Source organism: Mesoplodon bidens (genome assembly GCF_964165515.1).
Source record: "Mesoplodon bidens genome assembly, chromosome: 2".
NCBI classification, from domain to species: Eukaryota; Metazoa; Chordata; class Mammalia; order Artiodactyla; family Ziphiidae; genus Mesoplodon; species Mesoplodon bidens.
Genome location: NC_138177.1, coordinates 1,551,377 through 1,575,068, shown reverse-complemented (window position 1 = coordinate 1,575,068; position 23,692 = coordinate 1,551,377). Strand labels below are relative to the sequence as shown.

General features: G+C 58.0%; 1 protein-coding gene across 1 annotated transcript in view; it reads right to left on the bottom strand.

The window, feature by feature from the left end:
- Positions 1–216: 216 nt before the first annotated feature.
- Positions 217–23,692, bottom strand: part of LMOD1 (leiomodin 1) — a 32,935-nt gene continuing 9,459 nt past the window's right edge. The window contains exons 2-3 of the mRNA XM_081226428.1: positions 1,538–2,983; positions 217–957 (exon numbers count right to left, since the gene is read on the bottom strand). Of these exons, the coding sequence (XP_081082554.1) occupies positions 931–957; positions 1,538–2,983 (1,473 nt within the window). The 3' untranslated portion in view covers positions 217–930. The remainder of the gene's footprint in view (positions 958–1,537; positions 2,984–23,692) is intronic.

Here is a 23,692-nt window from a genome sequence, read left to right as displayed (position 1 = left end):
CCCCGACGCGGCTCTGCCCAACGACCCCAGGGCCCGGGCAGCCGGGCCAGCGGGAGCCCTCCCCTCTGTCTGAGTCTTTCCCCCACACTCTGCTTTCTGCGGATGGGAGCTTGTGTGTGGCAACCTGGGGGGAGCATGGCAGGGAACCTGAGCTCCTGGAGCCCTGCCCGGAGCCCAGGTGAGCATCAGGACAGCACAGAGGTGAGCACAGCCAGGCACAGCTAAAGGCTCGTATATATTATCAAAATCTTATGGAAAAACAGATACACAGCTATTTATACAGCAGCAGGTGGGTGTGAGGAAATGTCTGCTTTGGCATCAAACCTTCAGGTCCAGCTGCTGTGTGTCCTCTCCTCCTGTCTGGAGCCCACTCCCCCCCAGGCTCACTGCCCCTGCCATGTGCTCTGATTAGCTGGGAGGGGCTTGGGGGTGTCCTCAGCCCCTCCTCCCTCTTCCCTGGGCCCTTGGCCCTCCAGTGTTCCAGGCTTGCCCCACACAGAGAGCCAGCAGCCCAGCGGCCTTGCCCCAAGGGCTCCTCAGAGGCCTGAATCCTGGCCCTAGCGGGGCAGTGGGGCCCGGGCGGGTCACGTGGTCCCTGGGAGACATCGTTCCTGGATCCTAGGACTTTGGCAGCTTGCCAGCCGCATGGGCCCCAGGCGTGCTGTCTTCTTGGTCACGTGCCGAAAGGACTCTTCTTGTCCAGAAAACTCAACTCCAGGTGTGAGACATTTGTGGAGAGCCTCAGAGACAAGAAAAGGAAAGCAAGGAGAGAAGGCATCCTTCCCGGAGCTGGCCCAGGCCTCCAGCTCTCCCACGGCAGGGCAGGGACGTCCAGAGCAGGTCAGCCGGCGTGGCGGGCGGGGTCTGTGCGGCCCTGGGAAGCGGGGCCTGGGCAGGCGTGGCGTCGCGGATGGCGCCTGCAGCCCGGTCCTACTGCAGCAGCTTGGGCACCTCCACCTGTCCGGGCAGAGCAGAGCCGGTTTAGAAGAGGGAACCCAGCGGGGGCCTCTGGAATCCCTCTCCTTTCCTGCTGGGCTCAGGAAGAGCTGACGTGTGGACAGAGGGGGCCCTTCCCCTTTTCTGTGAAAACCCGAGGCCATCGAATGACCCTGGAATTACAGTCGAGGCTGTGCGGTGTCTCAGGAGTGACCGTGTAGGGCTGGGGTCAGCCGGGCAGAGGACCGAGACTCCACCGCCCAGGGAGGCCGAGCCTTGAGAAGCAAGGTCTCCAGGGACGGAGTGCTTCCCAAAGACCTTTGGAATAAACTGACCTGTAGGACTTGGCTGGTCCTGAGAGGGAATTAGGAAAACAAAGACCATTTGGGGAATGGGGGGAGGGAGGAAGGGTCTGAAGCTGCTTCTCCATTTCTGGGAGAAACGGGTTTCACTGCAGGGTGAGGGGCCAAAGGGAGCCCCCAGAGGAAGGCCAGGCTCCCTCGCGGGCGAGGCGGGGCGGCCAGCCTGGGGCAGAGCGCGGTGGGATGAGCCAGCCCCCTCCCAGCCCCGCGCTGCGCTGCGGCTGAGCGCGCCCACTCACCTTCTTGAGCTGCTTGAGGTTGCTAGAGCGGATGGCGGCCAGCAGCTGGTCCCGGGAGTTCTTCTCCTGGGCGGGGAGGACCTTGTCGCCCATCTTCCGCTGGGTGGCCGGCGAGAGCGAGTTCTTCAGGTTCTCCATGAGGAGTGGGGGGGCCAGGGGCGGCGGCGGTGGGGGGGGCGCGGCCGGGGCGCCCCCTCTCCCCGGGGAGTTCTTGGGGGCGGCCCTGGGGGACAGCTGCGGGGAGGGTCTGGGGGAGACCCGGGCGGGGGCCCCGGCGCGGGGCCCCTCCAGCAGCGCCTCCGCCCCGCGGGCCTCCCGCGCCTGCTGGCGCTCCTGCAGCCGCTTCTGCCGCTGCCGGTCCATGTTGCGGCTGAGCAGGTTGGTGACGGTCATGCGGGGCCCGGCCAGCTCGAAGTGGTAGCCCAGCTTGAGCAGCGTGGTGTTCTCCTTGAGCAGCTTGGCCATCTCCATCTCGGTCTTGCCACCACAGATGTGGCGCTGGTTGTGGAAGCGGAGCTCGGTCAGCGAGCTGTTCTGCAGGAGGGCCCGGAAGATGGCCAGGATGCCCTTGCCAGTGATGTGGTTGGAGTCCAGGTTCAGGCTGGTGATGGTCTTGTTGGCCTTGAGCATGATGGCGATGGCAAACGCCACGTGGTCGTCCGCCCGCGTGTTGGCCAAGGCGAACACCTTGACGGCCGTGTTGAACTCCAGCGCCTCGGCGAAGCGCACCAGGATCTCGGTGGTGATGCAGTCGGAGTTGTTCACGTTGACCTCGGTTACCTCCGGGTCGTTGCTCTTCACCCTCTCCAGGGGCTCGTCAAAGATGCTGGGGGCCACCTCCTCCTCAGCCTGGGCGGGCCCGGCGGCGGGCTCGGCGGGGGTTCCAGGGGCTGATCTCTCTGGCGCCGGACTCTTGATCTCTTCGCGGGGGGCCGCTGCACGGCGGGGCTCCCCCTTTCTGGCCTTCTCGTCCTCCGGCCTGGCACCCCTGTCCCTGCTCCCTCTCTCCACCTCCTGGCCCTCCGTCCGGGCGTCCACGTCCTTCCTGTGCCCCGTCACCTCCTCGGCCTCGTCTCTCTGGCTTGCTTCCTTCCTCTCTCCCTTCCTCCCCTTGTCTCCGCTCGCACTGCCCTGCTTCTCCTCGTCCTTCCTGGGGGCTGCCGTCCCCTCCTGCGCCCGCCCCTCCTTCCCGGCCTCCTTCTTGTCCACCGCGGCCCTGACCCGGCCCTTCTCGAGGCCCCTGATGAGCTTCTCCTCCTTGGGCCTCTCTGCGCCTTTGCATTCAGCTTCGTCCTTGTCTCTTGAGAAGCTTTTCTTCAAACCGCCCCTCTTTGGCTCCTTCCCCAGGTCTGAATCCCGTCTGGGGCCCAGGGGCTTTTTGCTGGCATCTCTGCCCCTTTCCTCTCCCTTCTTGGCATCTGTCTTGGTCTCCACTTGCTTGCCCTCCTAAGAATTCAGGAAAGAAAAATAAACATGAAGAGCTGGCCTCGGAGGCAGAGGAATGAGCCTGGGGACAGCGTGGGGGTCACTTATGTAGCCGCCTGGAGCCTCCATTGAGGACGCCGTGCGGGGGCCTGGGGTCACGTGCAGAGACCGAGCTGACGTCGGACTCACAGAACGTCAGGGTCGTGAGGCCCCAAAGGGAATTCCTGGGCGGCTGTGGCCCTTCCTCCCCAGAGGATCTCAGAGCCTGAAGTGCCCTCCTCTGTCGTGGGTGACTGGGAAGGTGGACCCTGCTGAGCCTTGCTGGAACATCCCTAGAAGTGGTCGTGTCTTTGTTTAAAATTTTAGATTTTTGTCCATATTGCTTGCTTTGTGTTAAATTTGATTTTTTACAGTATTCGTTAAAACATTACTTGTCCTGATCTCTGGGCTCCTGGGCTCCCCTTGCCTCCTGTGCTCCGGGCGGGAGCCTCAGGGCCTCGCCCTGGCCTCCAGGAGTAGGTCAGTGATTCTCAGATCCTGGGGTTTTTACAGCCGAGAGCTTTTCAGAGGAAAAAAAGGTTGGAGGGACCAACAAAGGACTGCTTATGTTTTATTTTATCACTTAGGAGTATTTGTAAATTCTGTCTACCATCCTCATCTCATTGAAATAAGGAGACAACAATAAAGAGGGAAAGTAGACATAACAGAATAAAGGACATACCTTTGCATCAAATACATGTGGCTTTTTGAAAAGTCCACATTATTTCCCTTATTTTTTAGTAAGCACTTTGCTAAGGCCCAGCCCTCTCTGTGAGGAGCCCAGGACCAGCCAGGTCAGCTGACCTCGGGAGAGCTGGACCCATGCTGCGGCGGCGGGGCGGTGGCGAGGATGCTGCGTTGAGCTAGAGGCTGGGGCGTGAAGCCTGCCCCTTATTCTGAGAGCCACGGGAGCAGCTGAATTGCCTAAGATGAGATATGAGATTTAACCCTGTCCAACTGTGATTGGGTTGGACAGGGACAGCCCCGCTGTCCTTCTGAAGGTTCTTAAGAGGAGGAGGCTGTGGCCCGAGTGGTGGGAGGTGTTCTGTCTCTCAGGAGCCAGGTGGCTCTGGGGACAGAAGCCCACTCGGCCTACGTGGCCCTTCCTCACGTGTGTCGCGGAGGGAGCGGGGTGCCGGTTGGCCCTATGGAAACAGTGTGCACCTGGACCACAAACACATGCCCTCGGGGACCAGCCCCAGGGTTCATTTAGCTCCGCTGCCAGAATCCCATCAGGCAGCCTCCGGGCACGGGGCCTGGTGAGCCAGGGCCTTGCAAGGCACCACTTCCCTCCTCCTGCCTCGCAGGCCCAGGTCGGGGCTCGTGGGGCACAGAGCCCTCTCCCACTCACTCCGGCTCCCAGCACTGGGGTGACCCTTCAGAGCACCTTCCAGGGCTGGGCCAGGAGGGGTGGTGACCGTGCCTTGATTTGAAAGGGAGAGAGGAACTTGCAGGTACGAGGCCAGTGAAGGGCCCGGTGGCTCAGCCCTTTTAGGACATTTGTAAGAACCCACCCACCGTCTGGCCAGGGAGCCCCTCTCCCCCTGCCTGTCCCCCCGGGTTCAGAGTGGTTCCATCACAGATGCCGGCCCCTCAAGGAGCTGTGGGTGAGCTGGGGCCATGGCCCACCCCCCAGACGGAGGTCAGGCCCCCGGCCGTGCCCATGGTACACGGTCCCGCTGCCCTGTGCAGCGTTCCCATGCCGCTCGCAGGCCTCGCTTGGAGGGAAACTGGGGATCCAGAGGGATGATAACTTAGCCAGCTTCAGCCAGCATTCGCCAGAACCCGACTTCAGACCTGTCTCACTAGCGCCCCCGTGGGGCTGCGGGGGGAATGGGCAAAGGCACCACCCGCTGCTGCCCGCAGAACCTGCACGCCCGCACCCAGCCTCTCAGGACTGTTTTCCAACATTCTAGCCCTCTCTCTGCCCCCGCGTTGTCTTCACGGGGATTCTCCCCCGACCTCACGCGCTCCCCGCACCGGCTCCTAGTGGGCCGGGATCGGCCACGTGTCTGCTCTACAGGGGGGGCGCCAGCCCTTTAAAAAGAACCTAATGAAAAACAGGCCGGGGGTGGGGGGATGCGGGGTGGCGCTGAGTAATCATCGTTGCCTCCAAATAGCCAGGAATGAGTGGGGCTGGGGCCGAGAGCTCAGACGTTGCCTTAAAAGGAGAAGCAGCCCAGCGTCGTCCCGGGGCCGGGCTTCCGTGGAGCCAAGTTCCTCGGCCTAGAGCACACTGACTCCTTGCTTGTGTGACGCGGACGCCAGGCTGACTTCTGCTGCTGGAACTGGGGCTGCATCCTGGTGACCTCTGGGGGTGACTCTGTGCTCCTGTCTCTAGGCCCCTCGACGAAGAGGGTTTAGGTTGAGTTGAATTAGGGACCTCCATGGAGCAACGGTCTGCAGGCCTCTGGATGAGACTAAGCAGAGTTATTTTCTTCCTTTGGGAAAAGCTTTCAGGTCAGGGGAAGACACAGGCGTGGTCTGGGACTTCCTCGTGGATGCAGGGGAGTGGAAAGGATGACCTTGGACAATCTCTCAGGACCTGCGACACGTGGCAGGGACCTGCCGTGAGTCCGGGGTCAGGGTCAGGGAAAGCAGCAGCTCCCGGCCCCCGGCCCCTCCAGGCCATTTGGCCTCATGACTTTGCTGTGTGCCTTCACACGGTCAGGATCCAGGTGACGCGTCTTTGGTGGGTGTGGACGGCAGGATGCAGTGTCTTTCCCCACCTTGGGCCTTGCACTACTTCTCCAGGAAGTCTCGTCTGATTGGACAGGGGAGAGCACTTCCCACTTCTGCTGCCAAAGCAGGAGAGGGAAGGAAGTGCGTGCCTGTCAGGAAGTCCCTAAAAATGAGGACCCCCTCCCCGCCTGGTGTGCTGCACTGAGCCCCCGGGCCACCACTGCCCTGCGAGCTCACGCTGACTGCCACCGAGGTCCTCTCTGTCCTTCCTGTGACCCATCACCTGAGGAAGAGTAATCCTGGCCCGAGGCATCTGCAAGAAGGGGTCACAGACCCCCAGAGGGCAGGTGTAGCCTGGGAAACGCCTCAAAAGGGGAGGGAGTGCAGAACAGACCCGCGAGCCTAGGAGGGGGCGGAGCGAAGGGGGCAGGGTGGCCGCGGCCTTGAGTTCAGGTGCATTTGCTCCTTCCCCACAGCAAGAGCAGGGTGATGCCCACCCAGAGGGTTCTGTGTCCCCAGGGCTGCGTGGCGAGGCCCCTGAAGGTCTGCGTCTGGAGCATCCGGGCTGCGGGCAGGGACACGGCTGCCAGAACTCTCTCCCCAGACTTCACTGAAGTTCTGGGGGCGCTGACAGCTTCAAGGCTGTGGAGCCGAGCCCCTTAGGAGACAGCATTTCCCCTTGGCCTTGGCTGGGGCTGCTGCTTGTTCCTCCCTGGTCAAGGTTCCATTTCCCGGGAAAGCATCAGGGGGCATGTCCTGCTCCCGTGCTCAGAGCGCCCCCCCAAACACCTCTCCTTCCTGTCCTGCACCTGCACTTCCCACCAGCCCCTCCGTGTCTCACAGCCCAGCTCGCACCCCCCTGCTTCTCCCCTGAAGCCGGCTGGCCGAGGGCTGGGGCCCTGGCCCCCACTCTCTCCAGGCACCTGGTGACCTCTGATGTCAGGCAGTGCAGCTGTCAGGGCCGTCTGTCCACAAGGGAGGGCAGGGAGGAGCCGGCCATGGGCTGGGGGCGCCCGAAGTTCCCCTGGGAGGGCAGCTCCCTTACAGGGCTGGCGGGCGTGAGGGCAGCACAGCGGCAGGGCCAGGGTTCACGGGGGCCCGGAGAGCTCACTCCCTCCAGCCTCCTGCTGCACGGAGGGCCAGCTCTCTCCCTGTTTTCCACCAAGAAGAAAGAGTCTAGATTCTCCCAACAAGAAGTTTCAGCAGAGTCCGTTGCCTTTCAGGGGACGCGGTATTCCTGGGGCTGGCAGTCCTGGGAGGGACGGCGGTGCCCATTTCCCTTGGTGGTTCGTGGGCAGGAGCCTCTACTGAGGCTTAGGCCAGCTCATTGGACTGAGCTTCAGGTCTGTAACAACTGATCATCCCCTAGAAAGCTACCGGTTCCCTCCAGGGCTGTCTGGAAACTGGGATTGTTCAGGAAAATTCTGCCTATAGTTGCATGGGCGTTCTTTGGCTTTGCAGGCAGCTGGCAGGAAACCGAGACCCAGAGAGTGGCTTGGAGCTGGGAGAGGGGGAGGGGGCACGGAAGGAGGGGGCATAGGGCTTTGACACCCCTTGGTTAACATTCCCGGAAACATACTTTTTGGGGGTGTTCAGGGCTCATACAGACACTCAGCTCCTGCCCATAACTGGTGCCTGGTTAGTCCCCTGAGAACGGGGGCTGGGAGTGGAATTCCCATTGCTGGGCTGGGGTCTGGACCACTCACTGTGAGGGCAGCATGGTGGCTTCTCGCACTCTCTGAGGCCCAGGACGCTGCTCCCAGCTCTGCAGCTCCCAGCACAAGGCCTGCAAGTGGTCAGTGCCTGTTGGGACGATGGCCATGCCAGGCGAGGATAGGCCCAGGCTCAGGGCCCTCCGTGCTCCCAGGCTGGAGCCCCATGGGTGGATAGGGTTAGCACCAGTCCGCGCCCGCGAACACAACAAGCTGTGCTGGAGGCTGTGCCGCTTGACCCCCAAAAGAAAGCCTCCTGCCTGCTCAGGACACCCAGGGACGTGTGTGCCTGGTGGGCCCTGGGCCCAGGGGCCCAGGTCAAGAGGTTAAGAGGAGCCAGCCCTGACACCCAGGCTCCAGCCCATCCTGGGGACCGCACACCAGGGACGGCGAGGCACCCACTGTCCTGCCCAGTGAGGAAACCAGTCATTTCCCAGCTTTGGCAGCGTCTGGAGAGGGCACCACGCCCCCTGCCCCTCCCAGAACCCTCAGCCCCAGTGCGGTCCTCTGCGGGGCTGTCATCGTCCCCATTTCACACAGGACGAAACTGAAACCCAAGGCCGCACAGCTACCCCCAAGGAGGCCGGGCTTCCAGCTCTGGGGTCTGAACCGTTTCCTCCACAGCCCACCGTCCTGGGTTTCACTGGAACGCTGCTCTGAGGGCTTGGCTTGAGCCGTCCCTCCTGTTACTCCTGACCATCCGTCCGTCCATCCATCCATCCAAGCAGGCAGAGCGAGCTGAGCTCCGGGCTTAGCAGGAGGAAGCTTGGGGACGTGGGGGTGAGGGCCTCACCCGCGATGACCTTCCCTGGTGTCTCACGGGCTGCCTTTCGCTGTCCCTACAAGCCTTTATCACGCCGTCAGAGTATCTTGGAAACAAACACGGAAAACCCACCGCCGTTGGGCAGAGTGTGGGAGGGGAGCGCATGGGCGGGGGGCCAGTGCTAACGTTTTCCTGGCTCTGCAGACGGCGTTTCGGGGGAGGTGAGAGGCTGGAGGTCAAGCTCGGGTCTCCCGAGCTCTTCAGTGCCCTTCCTGTCATCCGAGGAGTGGGTGCCACCCCCGCCAGGAGCTCCTGGTAAAGCACATGGAGCACACCTGACGTTCATCCCCTGGGTGCCCGCTCGTTGGCACACACAGACGGACAGCTCTGCACCGGGCTTGGCCCCTGGGGTGCAGAGAGGGCAGGGCGGGAATCCCCCAGGAGCCCGGGACGGGGGTGGGGCGGGCAGCCAGCATTCCCTGGTTCCCCTGGATCTCACGTCTAGGCTGGCAGGCTGGTGGGGAAACAGCCTCGTGGGAATGAAGGTCAAAAGAGGAAGGCTCCCACCTGCTCGGGGCTTGTGGGGACGTGTGCACCTGGGGGCACTTCTTATTTAGATGCTGAAGGACTCAGCGTCTGCAACCCCGGGCCTCTACTTCCCGTGTTGGTTTTCCCACATTACTTGACACTGAGACTGAAATTCAGAGGGCCTGTGTGCTTGACAAGGGCCAGAAATGAAATAGACGGAGGCTTGGAAGTCAGTCCTGAGGACCCTGACCTGCCTTCCCGCCCAGCCCCAGCCCTGCAGCCCAGAACCGCTCAGGCAGACCGCTGAGCCCGGTCAGACCGGCGGGGCAGTGTGAGGCCCGGGCTGCTGGGGGAGGACGCAGGTGACCCCTTGTCCCCTGGAAAGACGGCCCAGGCTCTGCCTTCCAGCAGGGCCAGCGGGGAGCACTTCTACGCTCCCCACAGCCTCTCCTGAGGAGGCCAAGCCCGAGACGGGGCCCAGAGGCCCTCGGGGAGTCTGCTTAGGCCCCCAGCCTCGAGGATGTCCGGAGCTGGGGAGGGAGGTGGGAGCCAAGAGGCAACAAGACAAGCCGGCCAGCACCAGAGCCTGCCCCCCAGGATGGCTCTTGAAGGAAGGCGGTAAATAGGGAGCCGGCCCTGGGGACCAAGGTGGGAGGCTCGGGGCGGGGGCCACTGACAGCCACTTTATTCCACCTTTATGGCTTCACTCTCCACCTCTACCACTTTATCCCAAAGGACGGAGCAGCTGGGGAGAGGCTGCGTTTGCTTTTCCAAACCAGAGACCGGTTACATTCAGGCCAAGACCTGACCCCCAGGACTGGCACCCATGGGCTAGTTTCCGGCTGCTTCCCCAGTGGCTTCCCTCTGGGCCACCACTTGGAACGTGGTCCTTCAGGACAAAGCTGGAGCCCCCCACTGACTACTCAGTTCTCACCCCGATCACCGCGGACCCTCTTGTTGCTGAGGAAGGTGCGTGGGTGAGAGTGAGACGAGGTCCTGCTAAATGGAGGGGTCACCTGCCGGACAGGGACCCTCGAAAAGCTCAAATTCAGAATTTCTTCCTTTTTAAGGCTAACATCCCATTATGTGTGCAGACCACATCTTGTCTATGCACTCATCCTCGGATGGACCCTTGGGTTGCTTCTGCCTTTTGGCTGCGTGAATCAGCTGCTGAGCATGGCTGGGCAGGGGTGTGTCTTGAGTCCCCGCTTTCAATCCTTTTTTTAAAAAATCCTTTTCACATACTTTATTATTTATTTATTTTAAAAAATAGTCCTCAATTTTTTTTTTTTTTTTGTGGTACGGGGGCCTCTCACTGTTGCGGCCCCTCCCGTTGCAAAGCACAGGCTCTGGACGCGCAGGCTCAGCGGCCATGGCTCACGGGCCCAGCCGCTCCGCGGCATGTGGGATCTTCCCGGACCGGGGCACGAACCTGCGTCCCCTGCACCGGCAGGTGGTCTCTCAACCACTGCGCCACCAGGGAAGCCCAGTCCTCAACTTTTAGGTTGTGCATTTTTTTCTTTTTCTTTTAAATTAATTTATTATTTACTTATTTATTTGGCTGTGTCGGGTCTTAGTTGCAGCACGCGGGAGCTTTGGTTGCGGCGCATGAGCTCTTTGTTGTGGCACACGGACTTCTCTCTAATTGTGACGCACGGGTTCTAGAGCGCGGGCTCATTAGTTGCAGGATGTGGGCTTAGTTGCCCCGTGGCATGTGGGATCTTAGTTCCCCGACCAGGGATCGAACCTGCGTCCCCTGCACGGGAAGGCAGAGTCTTAACCACTGGACCGTCGGGGAAGTCCCCTTGCTTTCAATCCTTTTGGGTCTGTACCCAGAAGCAGCATCCCTGGAGCGAAACCCAGGCTCTGGCTTCTCTACACCTGCTGCCTTGACTGCTTCACCACCCAGCCCTCCTTGTACCGAGTGTGTCAATCACATCCTTATAAAACCCTCTGCCGTGGTCACAGCCACCGTGCAAGCCCCGCCCGACTCTCGCCCACTGCACGTCTGTGCTGCTCTCCATCAAGGCTGCTGGACACACCCCCTCCTGAGCCCCAGCTCTGACGGCAGAATGCCCAGGTCCAGCCTTTGCTCTCACGTGAACTTGGGGACCACAGTCCTTCCCGGGCTGTCCAGTGGCTTCAACGAATTTGCATGAAGCTGTAACAGTGCCCAGCGGTGCACAGGAGCTCCTGGTAAAGGCAGGTGTCCTCACCGAGCGCATGTGCCCAGTCTACAGCCCCTCCTGCCCTCCTCCGTATAAACCTGGCCCCTGACCCGCCCCACCCCCAGTCTCAGCAGAAGCCTCCTCCACTAAAGTCCCGGAATAAACAGAAACCGACTGTGGGAATCCTCCCCCTCCCGCTGTGGCTCCCCTCCCTCCTCCTGTCCGGGGCTCCCCTGCCTAGGGCTCTGGCTCAGCCCCCACTCCCTGCACCTCCGCCTCCCAGAGCCCTAACCTCTTCCCTTCCCCGGCCCCTCCCATCGCCTTGTAAAAGTGCTCACACCTCTCCCAGGACAACCAGATCCTGCCTCAAGCCCACCATCCCGCCCAGGTGCCCTCTGTCTCTATCCTTTTGCCCCAGCCTCCCCCAAAGAGTTCTTTGTAAATCCCTGTTCATCTCGGGATCCAACACAGTTTTGCCTCAACCCCCAACATTCCATGGAAATGTCTCACCCAGATCATCGCTGACCTTGTTGCTAAATCGGATTTAGGCCTTTTATTCCTTATCTTGCTTAGTTGCTTGGAAAACATGTGACACTCTGGACCAGCCCTTCCCTGCCCCCTCGAGCCACCTCCTGGCCCTCTGGCAGCTCCTTCTCAGTCCCCAGGCTGTCCTCCTCTGCCTGCCCCTTAAACGTGGGTGTTTTCAAGGTTTCCCTTGAAGCCTCCTTCATTTGCTCTTTTAGACTCTCCCTGGGTCACCTCGTCCACTCTGATGGCATCAGCTGGGTTCTATGTCCTGGTGTCTCTTGAAGCTGTACTTCCAGGCCAGAACCCCCTATGGAGGTTCGGACCCTAGGATCCAACTGTCTAATGAACATCTCAGCTTACGAGCCCCAATGCACCCCCAAACTCCTCCTCTCTCCCCGCCACCACACCTGCTCCATTTGGTGGGTGGGTCCCCGAGTCCATCCTGATGACAAGGGGTGGAGCAGCCTGTGGGAGCGGCGTGGACCCCTCTGCCTCACTCATCCCTGCTCCCCACCCCAAGGGAGTCAGGGGGAGGCTGTGAAATCGACCTATTTTACAAAAGACAGCTTTATACACACACAGCCCCCTTCTCCCACAGGCAGATGAGGCCGCATCCTCCACACCTCCTTCTGCATCCTCCACACCACCTTCTGCATCCTCCACACCACCTTCTGCATCCTCCACACCACCTTCTGCATCCTCCACACCACCTTCTGCATCCTCCACACCACCTTCTGCATCCTCCACACCACCTTCTGCATCCTCACCAATGCACCTCTGGTCCAGGCCCCGCCACCTCTCACCTGGGTCACTGCAGACCTTCTCACTGGCCGGCTCTCTGCCAGGACACTCTTCCCGCCGCAGCATCGGGACCTTTCTGGAGTACAGATCTGCCAACTCACTCCCTTCCCTGAAACCTTCTGGTGGCTCCCCAGTCCCCCAGCGTAAGCCTTGACTCCCAAGACCTCACCCCAACTTGCATTCCTTCCCGCCAGCCCCACCTTTGCCTTCGCCTTCCAGGGACCCAGACTGGGCTTTTGCGACGATGTTCTCACTGCTTGGAAAGCTATTCCTCCTTTTTCCTGGTAAATTCTTACCCTAATTTTTAACCTTGAGGGATCTTAGCTTAGATCTTTAAATCAGCTGGGATTTATTTTGGAGTATGTTAGGAGGTAGCAATCTAACTTTTCCCCCAAACTAATGTCTGAGTTATCTAATGTCTGGATTACTTTTATGATAAGAAAAAACAAAAGTTGTTGCAGAAAAAGAAAAGGAAAGAAAATTGTCCTTAAATATTTCAGTTTCATAGCAAAAAAAAGGAAAAACAAAAACAAAACAAAAAACCAAGACCTCTCAGGTCAGCAGCAGGTAGCAGGGACGGATAGGGACAGAGACGGGCGGTGACTCCCCATCACGCAGCCCAGCGGCACTGTGCCAGGACCCACCACGGAGCCTGACCCTTGCCCGGTCTCGTTCCAGCAACTATGAGGTCAGCACAGTGATAAATATGAGGGCTGCACAGAGGGCGGGGGGGCTCAGGCACCGCCTTCCACCCCAGTGTAAACAGTTCATCTTTACCTCCCGGGGTGGGGGCTGCTTTGTGAACCCGGGACACAGCGCACTTTCTGCTGGCGTCCAGCGCGAGGCCAGGCTGCCTCTGTGTCCGCTTTGCCCTGTGTGTGGAGGGAGGGAGGGCCGGCGTCTTCTGGAAAGCGGGTGACGTGGAGACTCGGTGGTCCAGCCCCTGCACCGAACACCTCACCAAACTCTGCCCCGTGGCTGCTTGCGGTCCTCGAGGGCAAGGACTTCGTGTGAAAGAGACGTGAAGTGCTGCCCAGGGGAAGGACACCTGCCAGCGGGGACGGGGGTGACTCTGGGGCCCTTGCCCCCTCCTACGAGCTCCAAAAGCCACCCAAAGAAGGGAGGGGCCTGTCTGCGGCCACCGGCATTTCCCTGCAGGGAAGGGGGCACCAGGTCAGGGGTGGGTCGCGGCTGCACTGCGCCTGCCCTGGCCAGACCCCCGTGGGCCGTGTGAGGCTGGAAGGAGCCACCTCCAGGGAGGAAGGAAGGGTCCCGTGGTGGATCTTCTCTGCCCTGAAGGCTCAGCGGCAGTGTCTCTGTGGACCTAAGGGACCTGTCTCTGGCCTCTGGGTCTGGTGACTCAGGGTGGGAAGCTTGTAGCAAACCCCATTTTTGGAGAAGCTGGGAAAGCACACGGTAGAAACAAACAAGTCGCTTTGGCCCTCTGCTGTCCGCCGGGCTGGGCTGCCCTGAGTGCCTGCGATTTGTCCCAGGCAGACGCAAGCCAGCGAGTCTGGAGAAGGCTGTAAAGTGCTGCTTAGATGGGAGCGTTTCCCTCCTGTCCCTCCTGCCACCCCTGGGACCTCAGTGGGACCCAGGGAGTGAGATGAGCAGTTTAGTAATTTTTAAGGAGCTTGTCTCAATTTTAGTACTTATGACTATTAGAAGAGACCAACGTTTCCTTCAATTTTGACATTGCTCTCTCCCAGTTATCTAGGGTTCATATTCCAACTTTCCGTGGCAACTCAATTTTACATAGTATTTTTTTTTTTTTTTTGTGGTACGCGGGCCTCTCACTGCTGTGGCCTCTCCCGTTGCGGAGCACAGGCTCCGGACGCGCAGGCTCAGCGGCCATGGCTCACGGGCCCAGCCGCTCCGCGGCACGTGGGATCCTCCCGGACCAGGGCCCGAACCCGTGTCCCCTGCATCGGCAGGCGGACTCTCAACCACTGCACCACCAGGGAAGCCCTACATAGTATTTTGAAAGGTAATTGTAACATCCCTGGGTCCCACGGAGGTCCCAGGGGTGGCAAGAGGGACACGCCATCCTCCTGCCCAGTTGTGAGAGGGGGCCTGGCTCTCCCACAGCCCCTCCCGCCTGTTCTGGACAGAGGCCTGGACTCCGCTCTGCCCCAGGCCCCGAGCCCGGCTTCAGGCTTCCAGTCACCATCTTGAAAGGCTTAATTCCTGGACAAGGGGCCTCACACTTCCGTTCTGCACTGGGTCCTGAAGATTCTGGAGCCAGTGCCAGGCCGAATAGGGAAAGAGGAGGGAGGATGGGGTGGCAGACACCACGTCCCCGGAGCGGACCCGGGACCCTGCTCCCTCACCTGCCTCCCTGACACCTCAGCACCCTCGGCACCGCTCTGCTGGGGCCACAGCTGGGCCCCTGCCCGCCTCACTGCCCTCTCCAAGCCACCTGCACCTGCAGCCGGGGCCATCTCTCGGAAATGTCACCTGGTCAGTGGGTCCTGGCTTTTGGGATGAGACCCAGACCCCTGAGCAGGCCCACAGGTCCTTGTGACGTGGCTGCTGCCCGCGTCTGTGCCCCGCCCCCTCCTGCCCGCACTCCGGTCTCCGTGCAGGACACAGGGCCTGGCTGCCTTCGAGGTGCTGTTCATGCCGCCCAGTGTCCCGTCCCCCTCTGCCTGCCTGACTGTCCTCGTCCTTCCCCCACCCTTCTCCCTCTCCTCCTCTGCCTCATTCTTCATTTTTGTTTTAATTAAAAAAATGTTTTTAATATTTATTTTTATTTATTTGGCTGCATCAGGTCTCAGTTGCGACACTCAGGATCTTTGTTGCGGCACACAGTCTCTTTTATTGTGGTGTGCAGGCTCAGGAGTTGCGGCACGCAGGCTTAGTTGCCCTGCGGCACATGGGATCTTAGTTCCCTGACCAGGGATGGAACCCCCGTCCCCTGCATTGGAAGGCGGATTCTTAACCACTGGACTGCCAGGGAAGGCCCCTCCTCCTTCTTTTTAACTGTTTATTTGGGGAAACTTCAACGGTTCACAAAACTAGAGCATAATGACCTCTTGGCAGCCCAGTCATCACTGTCTGCCCACCTGTGTTTCTCTCACCCTCACATTATTTCAGGGCAAATCCCAGGTATATCGCTTCATGCATAAACGAATCAGTATGTATCTCTAAAAGATGGCAACTTTTGAGAAAGAGAGCTACGATACTGTTCTCTTCCCTAAAAGGTTAATAATAGTTAATTCCTCTGAATGGTCCATCAACATGCAGCCCACGCCCTGGCCCGGGAGCCCCTCCTGGGTGGCTGCCCTGTAGCCCTCTCTGCGTTGTCCTGGGACTAGATGGTGAGCGGCTTGAGGGCAGGACCGGCCCTTTATTTCTGTCCCCAGCATCTGGCCTGGCCGAGTGCTTTGCATGTAACAAATGCTTGCTGGGATGGAATGAAATATTTCAACCTTACCTATAATGTCCTCACCACGTAGGTTCCAAGGACAGAGAGCTCAGTTCTTCCTGAGGAACCCAAGCCTTTGTTGTTTTTTTTTCTCCAAGCTGACGCTATGGCCGAAAGCCCTCTGGTCCCGCCCCCAGGGTCCCATGGAACAAGGTCCCCTCCTCTGAGGGCTCTTTCCACCTGTTATACTGAGCCCGTCATCCCAGTCTGACCAGAACTTTGTGGATCCTGGCTCCGCTGTTTCCAAGTTCACGCTCCCTCTGGGCCTCAGATAATCCACAGGTCTGGTGGGTGTGCCTCCCAGACCCCCATACCCACAGGACAGGGCAGAACGGATGACAGCCCTGCTGGCCTTGGGGACCCCCACGTTCCAGGCCACGTGTGCCATCCTGGGTGCCGAACCACCGTGAGGGGTCTCCCGATGCCTCTGGACGTGACGGGACCATGGGGATGAGGGACTGCTGGCTTCAGTGCCACCTCCCCGGCTGCTGACTCTTCCTGCAGATTTTACCCCAGGAAAATGCCACACCCGAGCCTCCATTTCTCAGGCCTTGGGCACCTGCAGGTCGTTCTGGAAAGTTCCCTCTTTTGTGCTGCGGGGTCGTCACGACTCCCAGAGGCAGCTCCTTTCCCGCAGTCGAGGCCAAGGAGCTGCAAGGGAACTGGGACCCCCTTGTAGTAGAGTGAAAAGGCTGGGTCTTCCCGTTTGAGACATGCTGGTGGGGGGAGGGTCAGAGCTGGGGACCAGCCTGAGCACTGAGCTGAGTCTTTTTTTTTTTTTTTTTTTAATTAGTTTCTGCTTTATAACAAAGTGAATCAGTCATACACATACATCCGTTCCCACATCCCTTCCCTCATGCATCTCCCTCCCTCCCACCCTCCCCATCCCACCTCTCCAGGCGGTCACAAAGCACCGAGCTGATCTCCCTGTGCTCTGCGGCTGCTTCCCACTATCTATCTACCTTACGTTTGGTAGTGTATATATGTCCATGCCTCTCCCTCGCTTTGTCACAGCCTACCCCTCCCCCTCCCCATATCCTCAAGTCCACTCTCAAGTAGGTCTGTGTCCTCATTCCCGTTTTACCCCTAGGTCCTTCATGACTTTTTTTTTTTTTTTAATTCCGTATATATGTGTTAGCATACGGTATTTGTCTTTCTCTTTCTGACTAACTTTAGACCTAGAGTCTGTCATACAGAGTGAAGTTAGTGAGCTGAGTCTTAAAGCCCCAGGACAGCTGGGAGGTGGGGCTAGTCCTTCCACTGCAGCGAGAGAAGTCGAGATCTAGCTGCAGGGGCAGGGGGGACTTCCCTGGTGGTGCAGTGGGTAAGACTCCACGCTCCCAGTACAGGGGCCCCAGGTTTGATCCCCGGTCAGGGAACTAGATCCGACATGCCACCACTAAGAGTTTGCATGCCACAACTAAGGTGCCCGTGCGCTGCAACTAAGGAGGTGGCGAGCCGCAGCTAAGGAGCCAGCCTGCTGCAACTAAGACCCGGTGCAACCAAATAAATAAATAAATATTAAAAAGAAAAAAAAATCTAGTGGGGGGAGTTATCATAATCATATCAGTTATCAGTTAATTATGTTAGTTATAATTAATTAATTATGATAATTATCATAATCGGTTAATTATGATAATCAGTTATCATAATCATAATGGGAGTTCTACCAGCAATTTTAAATGGTCTAGTAGCCACATTAATACAAAGGAAAAAGAAACAAGTGAAATGAATTTTAATAATGTGTTTGTTGAAGTTTCAGTGCCCTTGAATTAGAAGGGACTGAGTCACTAACCCTGCAGATGGAATGTCTAAGCGCTGACTAAACTTGACCTTGAACCCATCACAGCCTTCCCTTTCCCAGCGTCCCAAGAATATGCTCACGTGTGCACGCACACATGCACACACACATGTGCACACACACCCAACACCACGTCAGACTTCCCTCTGTGAAGATATGCATTCGGGACACACGCAGGAAGGGTTGATGACATGATTTCCTAACAAATCCTGTGTTTTTTTAAATAAAAAATACATGTTTTGAGCCCATCTGAAAATGATTTCCACATGTGATCAATGTAAAATTACTAGTGAGCCACTTTATTCTTCCCGACAGGTCTGGGGAGTCTGTGTGGCTCACACTTGGCTCCCAGTGGCCCCACCTCCAGCTCGTCAGCCCCACGTGGAGGGGTCCGCGTTGAGTGACTGCACTTCCCGTGTGGGCTGCTTGCTTCCCTCTGTTTATTCCCACTTGTGACGAGCAATAAAAGTCCTAAATAATAAGGGCTCCTATGATCCACAAAGACTCTTAGTGACCCAGCATCCTGGGAGGGGGCGAGTGGAGAGACCACGGCCTCCTCCGCAGCGGCTGGCTGCAGGACCTGGGGTGGAGGGGGTGCGGGGTGGTGATTCCGGGGCCGCAGGCTGGGTGAGCGATCCCTGGGTCTGCATCAGGGAGAAGCCATCCTGGGACCACCGAGGGCAGGGTGGGCCGGGCCAGCTCCCTCCCTAGAGTGCAGAGGGCTTCCAGGCATAGGGTGCACGGCAGGCATCCGCCACTCGATGGGGGGCTCAGAAAGGAGGCTGAGAGACAGACTCTTTTTCTGTGAACTTGAAGTCAGAAGGAGGCGTTCGAGAGCGTCCCTGGTCACCAGCAGGGTGACCTCCTCAGCCCCAGCTCCTTTGTCTGTCAAGCAGGTTAAAGCCTGTCTATCCCATCTACACTGCAAGGCTGACGGGAGGGGAAATCAGACGGCGCCTGCGGGAACCCACAAGCCTGGACAGGCCGGCAAGTGTGAGGTTCCCCTTTGGAGCCTGGACAGCTGGGGCTCGTGAGCGGATTTCCCAGGACAGCAGCTGAGTGCTCACCTGGGTCAGCTGAGCCGAGACACCCTTCCTCTGCTTTTCTGGGGGAGGGAACCGGTACCACGAGGACGTGGTACCTTGGGATGCCTTTGGGGCAGGGCCTCGGAAGCAGGAGGTTGGACAGTGCCCTTGCCTCCTTGACATCCTGCCCACACCTGCAATTTCCCAGGCTGGAGACTTGATTCTCTTTGTCAGTAGGAACGACTCTTTCCTCCCAAGTCCAAGGGAAGCCGGGCACACCAGTTCTGCCACGGTGCACGCAGGTGACTGCTCCTGGGGGGGCGGAGGGCTGCCCTGCCTGGCAGATGTGCCAACATCAGGAACCTGAGCCTCGAGAAGGAGCACGGGTAGTCTCGCGTGTCCCTGTCCCGGGAGTAACCATCAGGGAGTCTTTTCTCCCCTTTCCTAGTCGGTCTCGCCCATCTGGCCACGAGTCTCAGTCGGGAAGTGTGTCAGTGGCTCTGTTTATCATGGGGTTTGGCTCAGTCTCTCTGGGGACAGGCGCCAAAGGCCAGGGGAAGGAGCCTGCGTCTGGGGATCCACTTGGGGACTTGGAAAGTATATTTATTGGAAACCATGTAAGTGTCCAAATATAGGCAAATGGCTTAACCCAGCCATACGATGGACCATAATACCCTCTGAAAACGATGCTCAGGAAGAATTTTTAGTGACATGGGAAAATGACTACTATAATATGATAAGCAAATAATAATAAAAAGCAGGAGACAGAATGTATGTGAATATGTGTGTTTGTGCATAGAGTTATCTCAGCTACAAAAGGAAAAGTGTGTACACACGCCTGCACTCAGGAAATGTGACCATGGCTGACACCTTTAGCTAATAAGACAAAGAATTATTGGTTATTTTCTCTCTTTTTTTTTTTTTTTTTTTTTTTTTTTTTTTTGCGGTACGCAGGCCTCTCACTGTTGTGGCCTCTCCCGTTGCCAAGCACAGGCTCTGGACGCACAGGCTCAGCGGCCATGGCTCACGGGCCCAGCCGCTCCGCGGCATGTGGGATCTTCCCGGACCGGGGCACGAACCCGTGTCCCCTGCATCGGCAGGCGGACTCTCAACCACTGCGCCACCAGGGAAGCCCTATTTTCTCTTTTTCCCCTATGTTTTGATATTGCCTATAGAGCCTTATGACATTACAATTATAAATTATTGTTTGAAGAAACAGCACCTCCGTGCTCTGGGTACCACTGTGTCCTCCTGCCTTTAAGGCAAGGATTACAGGGACGGAGAGTAAAACAGAAAGTCTCTCTGACCCCTGACCTGAAGGAACCCTGACCATTGGGACACTGGCGTCTTCAGCATCTGGGTCATCAGTAGACACTTTCCCGGTGATTTAGAAATACATTCTTTCTAAATAATACACAGGGATAGGCAGGCAGAAGACTCTACCGTTGGCGTAGGGGAGGTGACCCATCCTGGGGACACTTGGTCCGAGGACATGGCCTGAAGTCGGCCCTTGTCGAAGGGGATTCCAGGAGAATGCCCTGAGGCGTCCACTGTATGTACTGAATTTCTTTCCTCTGTATTTAGAATGGGACCAGCTATTTAGCATCTTTGGGGGAACTGAGGAAAGCGTCACTCAGTTTTCTGCAGGGCTTGGTTCCCTGCAGAGCCCTGGGGAGAAAAGCTGACCGTTTATCTACAAGGACCTGCTCCCAGCTCTGCTCTGGCCTCACAATCCTGGCTTCAGGAGGGCCCATCCACAACCTTCCCGGTTATCACACCCCCGTGTTCAGACCCCCAGCCTCCCCACAGGCGGGCCTGCGACACCGTGACGGGGGCTTCGTTCCCGCTCCAAGGGGAGACCTGCGTGGAGCCAGTTCTCCGCAGGAGCCATGTCACTTTCTCTGGATCGAGAGGCAAAGCCGCAAACTTCTCCAGATATTTTAGGGGAGAAACCACATGGTGGGCGCTGACAGCCCCAGCTGGCTGGGTCTGGAGCTAATCATTAATATGCTCTTTAGGGTGTATCAATGGCCCCCAAGATACAGGCGAACTTGACTGGGTCAGGCTAAAAATGTCAGCCTGTGATCTCAGGTCCCTGGAGAGCCAGCAAAGAGAAGATCCAGAGAAGAAAGAAAAATGGAACAACTTAAAAATGAGTCCTTGAGTCTCAATCTGTCCCGAACAAACTGAGGGGGAAATACGGCTGTGACCTCTCCCAGCGCTGGGGCCGCAGGGTGTAAACTTGTGGACCGATTTCAGTGGCTGTTTACAGAAACTGGAAAAAAGGAATCACTGCCAAATCTCTCTCCATTTGAGGATCTGGACACAAAATCATATTTTCCAGTAGTCTCCGAAGAGCATAGATGAATAAATAACTTCTGCAGGTCCAGTCAAGTAGGACGAGAATGGTATTTGCAAACTATCCATCCTCTGTTCATTCAACGTTCAGATGTGTTCTGAGCTGGGCCCTGCACTCACTGCTGGGGAGTGGGGCTGGGTGAGGGTCAGGCCTCGCCCTCTAGACGTGCGGGGAAACACGGACACAGGCGATGCGGGAACACGGCGTTCCACGTGTGTGGGAAAGTCACGGCTGTCACCGGAGCCGAGCCTCCAGGGAGGAGGATTATCTGGGCTGGCAGGTCAGCACAGGCACAGAGGAAGGACAGGAAGCCCCTTTGTGGGCCACCGTCAAGTGTAGACATGGCAAAGGGTGAAAGTCAAGGGGAGGAGCATTAGTAGCCGGGGTCAGGGAGGTGCCGGCTTCCCCAGGGCGCCCTGGGCCGCCACGGAGTGTGGGTTGGTGGTGGAAGCCGTGCGGAGCAAGGGGGTCTCACGCAGGACAGCGTCGGGGTCAAGGTTGCGTTCTATGATAAGACGCTGGCAGCTCGGGGAGGACGGATTCCACGGGCAGAGGAGGGGGTGGGCGGCGAGGTCCTGACGCGTGATCTGGGCGACAGGGAGGTGGACCGCAGGGGAGGACGGCGCATCAGGGTTCTGTCGCCAAGAGAACCCGGGACACGGGCAGAGGGGCTAGGCGGCCCCCCTGCTCACCAAAGTACAGAGGAGGAGGAAAGGCGGGCCCGGGGTGGGACGATGGTTCATTTATTTTTGGACTAGTTGAACTTGAGACACTCGAGGAGCACAAGAGGCAAGTGAATGCTCTAGACTCAGAATGGAGATCTAGGCCAGAGGGAGTGGGTGGGCAACAGGGGCTGCGGCCAGAGCCCTGGCCACAGCGCTGCCTGGACACCAGGGGAAGATGGGGAGGGGGCAGCTGGGGAGGGAAGGAAAGCAGCGCGCTGGTCAGGGTGTCAAGGGACCGAGGTGGCGTCAGATGGCACAGAGGAGGCACGCGGGACGAGGACTAAGAAGCCAGCCCCCCAAGGCTGAATGTGGAGGGGCCAGGGAGCTGCGGTGAGATGGTGACTGTGGGGCTGCTTCCTGTAGTTTTGTTGTGAAGGAGGAGCGATGGGGCCAGAGAGAGAGCAGGGAGGGAGGCTGAGGAGAGACGGACAGAGACAGAGACGGACAGACAGACAGAGAGAGACACAGAGGGAGGGACAGACAGAGACGGACAGAGAGACACAGAGACACAGAGAGACAGACACAGAGAGACACAGAGAGACAGAGAGACACAGAGGGTGGGACACAGACACAGACAGACAGACAGAGACAGAGAGACACAGAGGGAGGGACAGAGACAGAGACGGACAGAGAGACACAGAGACACAGAGAGACAGACACAGAGAGACACAGAGAGACAGAGAGACACAGAGGGTGGGACACAGACACAGACAGACAGACAGAGACAGAGAGACACAGAGGGAGGGACAGAGACAGAGACGGACAGAGAGACAGAGAGAGACACAGAGGGAGGGACAGACAGAGACGGACAGAGAGACACAGAGAGACACAGAGACACAGAGAGACACAGAGGGTGGGACACAGACACAGACAGACAGACACAGAGAGACACAGAGGGAGGGACAGAGACAGAGACGGACAGAGAGACACAGAGAGACACAGAGGGAGGGACAGACAGAGACGGACAGACACAGAGAGACACAGAGAGACAGAGAGACACAGAGGGTGGGACACAGACACAGACAGACAGAGAGACACAGAGAGAGAGAGACAGAGAGAGGGAGACAGAGACAGAGAGAGACTGACTGAGAGAAAACCGGTGTTTAAGGGAGCAAAGGTTGCAGAGGACACAGGAGAGAACAGAATCCGAACAGTGCCTGGTCCAGAGGAGGGCCGTCTTTTCCGTGCTGAGATGGGAGGGAAGGGGGTAGATTACATACATGGACGCCTACAAGTTTTCAGGTAGCAGAAGAGGAATTTGAAGGTATTCTCACCCGAAGCCCTCAAGTTTCTCAGTGAAACCTGGCGCTAGGTCATCTGCTGAGGGTGAAAAAAGAGCTGGGACAAGAGGGTTCCTAGAGGAAGGCTGACTTCTGGAAGAAGAGAGGGAGGTGCGGAGGTTTTCCAGGCAGCCTGAGGGCCTGGCCGCGGGCACCGACGATGTACCCGCTACGTCATTCTCTCCAGGTCTGGGGAGCAGCTGTGGGGCGGGGCACATATACCAGAGGGTTAGTCTCCTGCCGGCCCGGTGATGAAGGTGGGGGCCGAAGCATGGGAACCCAGGGTCATGCTGAGAATGACCGAGTAAGACGGAAGCTAAAGGGGCAAATGAGCAAAGCCGGAAAGGCTCCAAACACTGATGAGACGTCTGTCCACGCTGGGGCCAAGGATGGAAGGGGCCACAGTTTCTGGGAAAGTTATAGTCTCGGGGTGGAGAGACCTGACCCGGGCCTCACTGCGGCATCCAGGTCTGAACAGAGAGACTGGTGGGCGTGTGGGAGGGCAGGATGTGTCCCAGGACGTGAAGGCAGGCGGCTGCCCTCAAGGATGGGCCCCAGGAGAAATGACAACGGTGGCTATCACTTAATTAAATGCCTACTGTTTGCAAATTGCTATGTTAGACATTCTGCAAACTTGTGTGCCCCACCCTCATACAGACTCCAAATTAGATAGGATCACCTCTATTCACAGGCAAAGAAATGGAAACTTCATTATGCGTTTTCTGTGTGGCAGCAATTCCACTCACAGGCACATCCCCAACAGAAATTAAATCATAAGTGCACCCAAAAGTGTTCATAACAGCATGGTTTGTAATATCCCCAAAACTGGAAACAACGCATATGTCTACTAACAGTGAAACGATCAATAAGTTATGGCATATTTATACAAGAG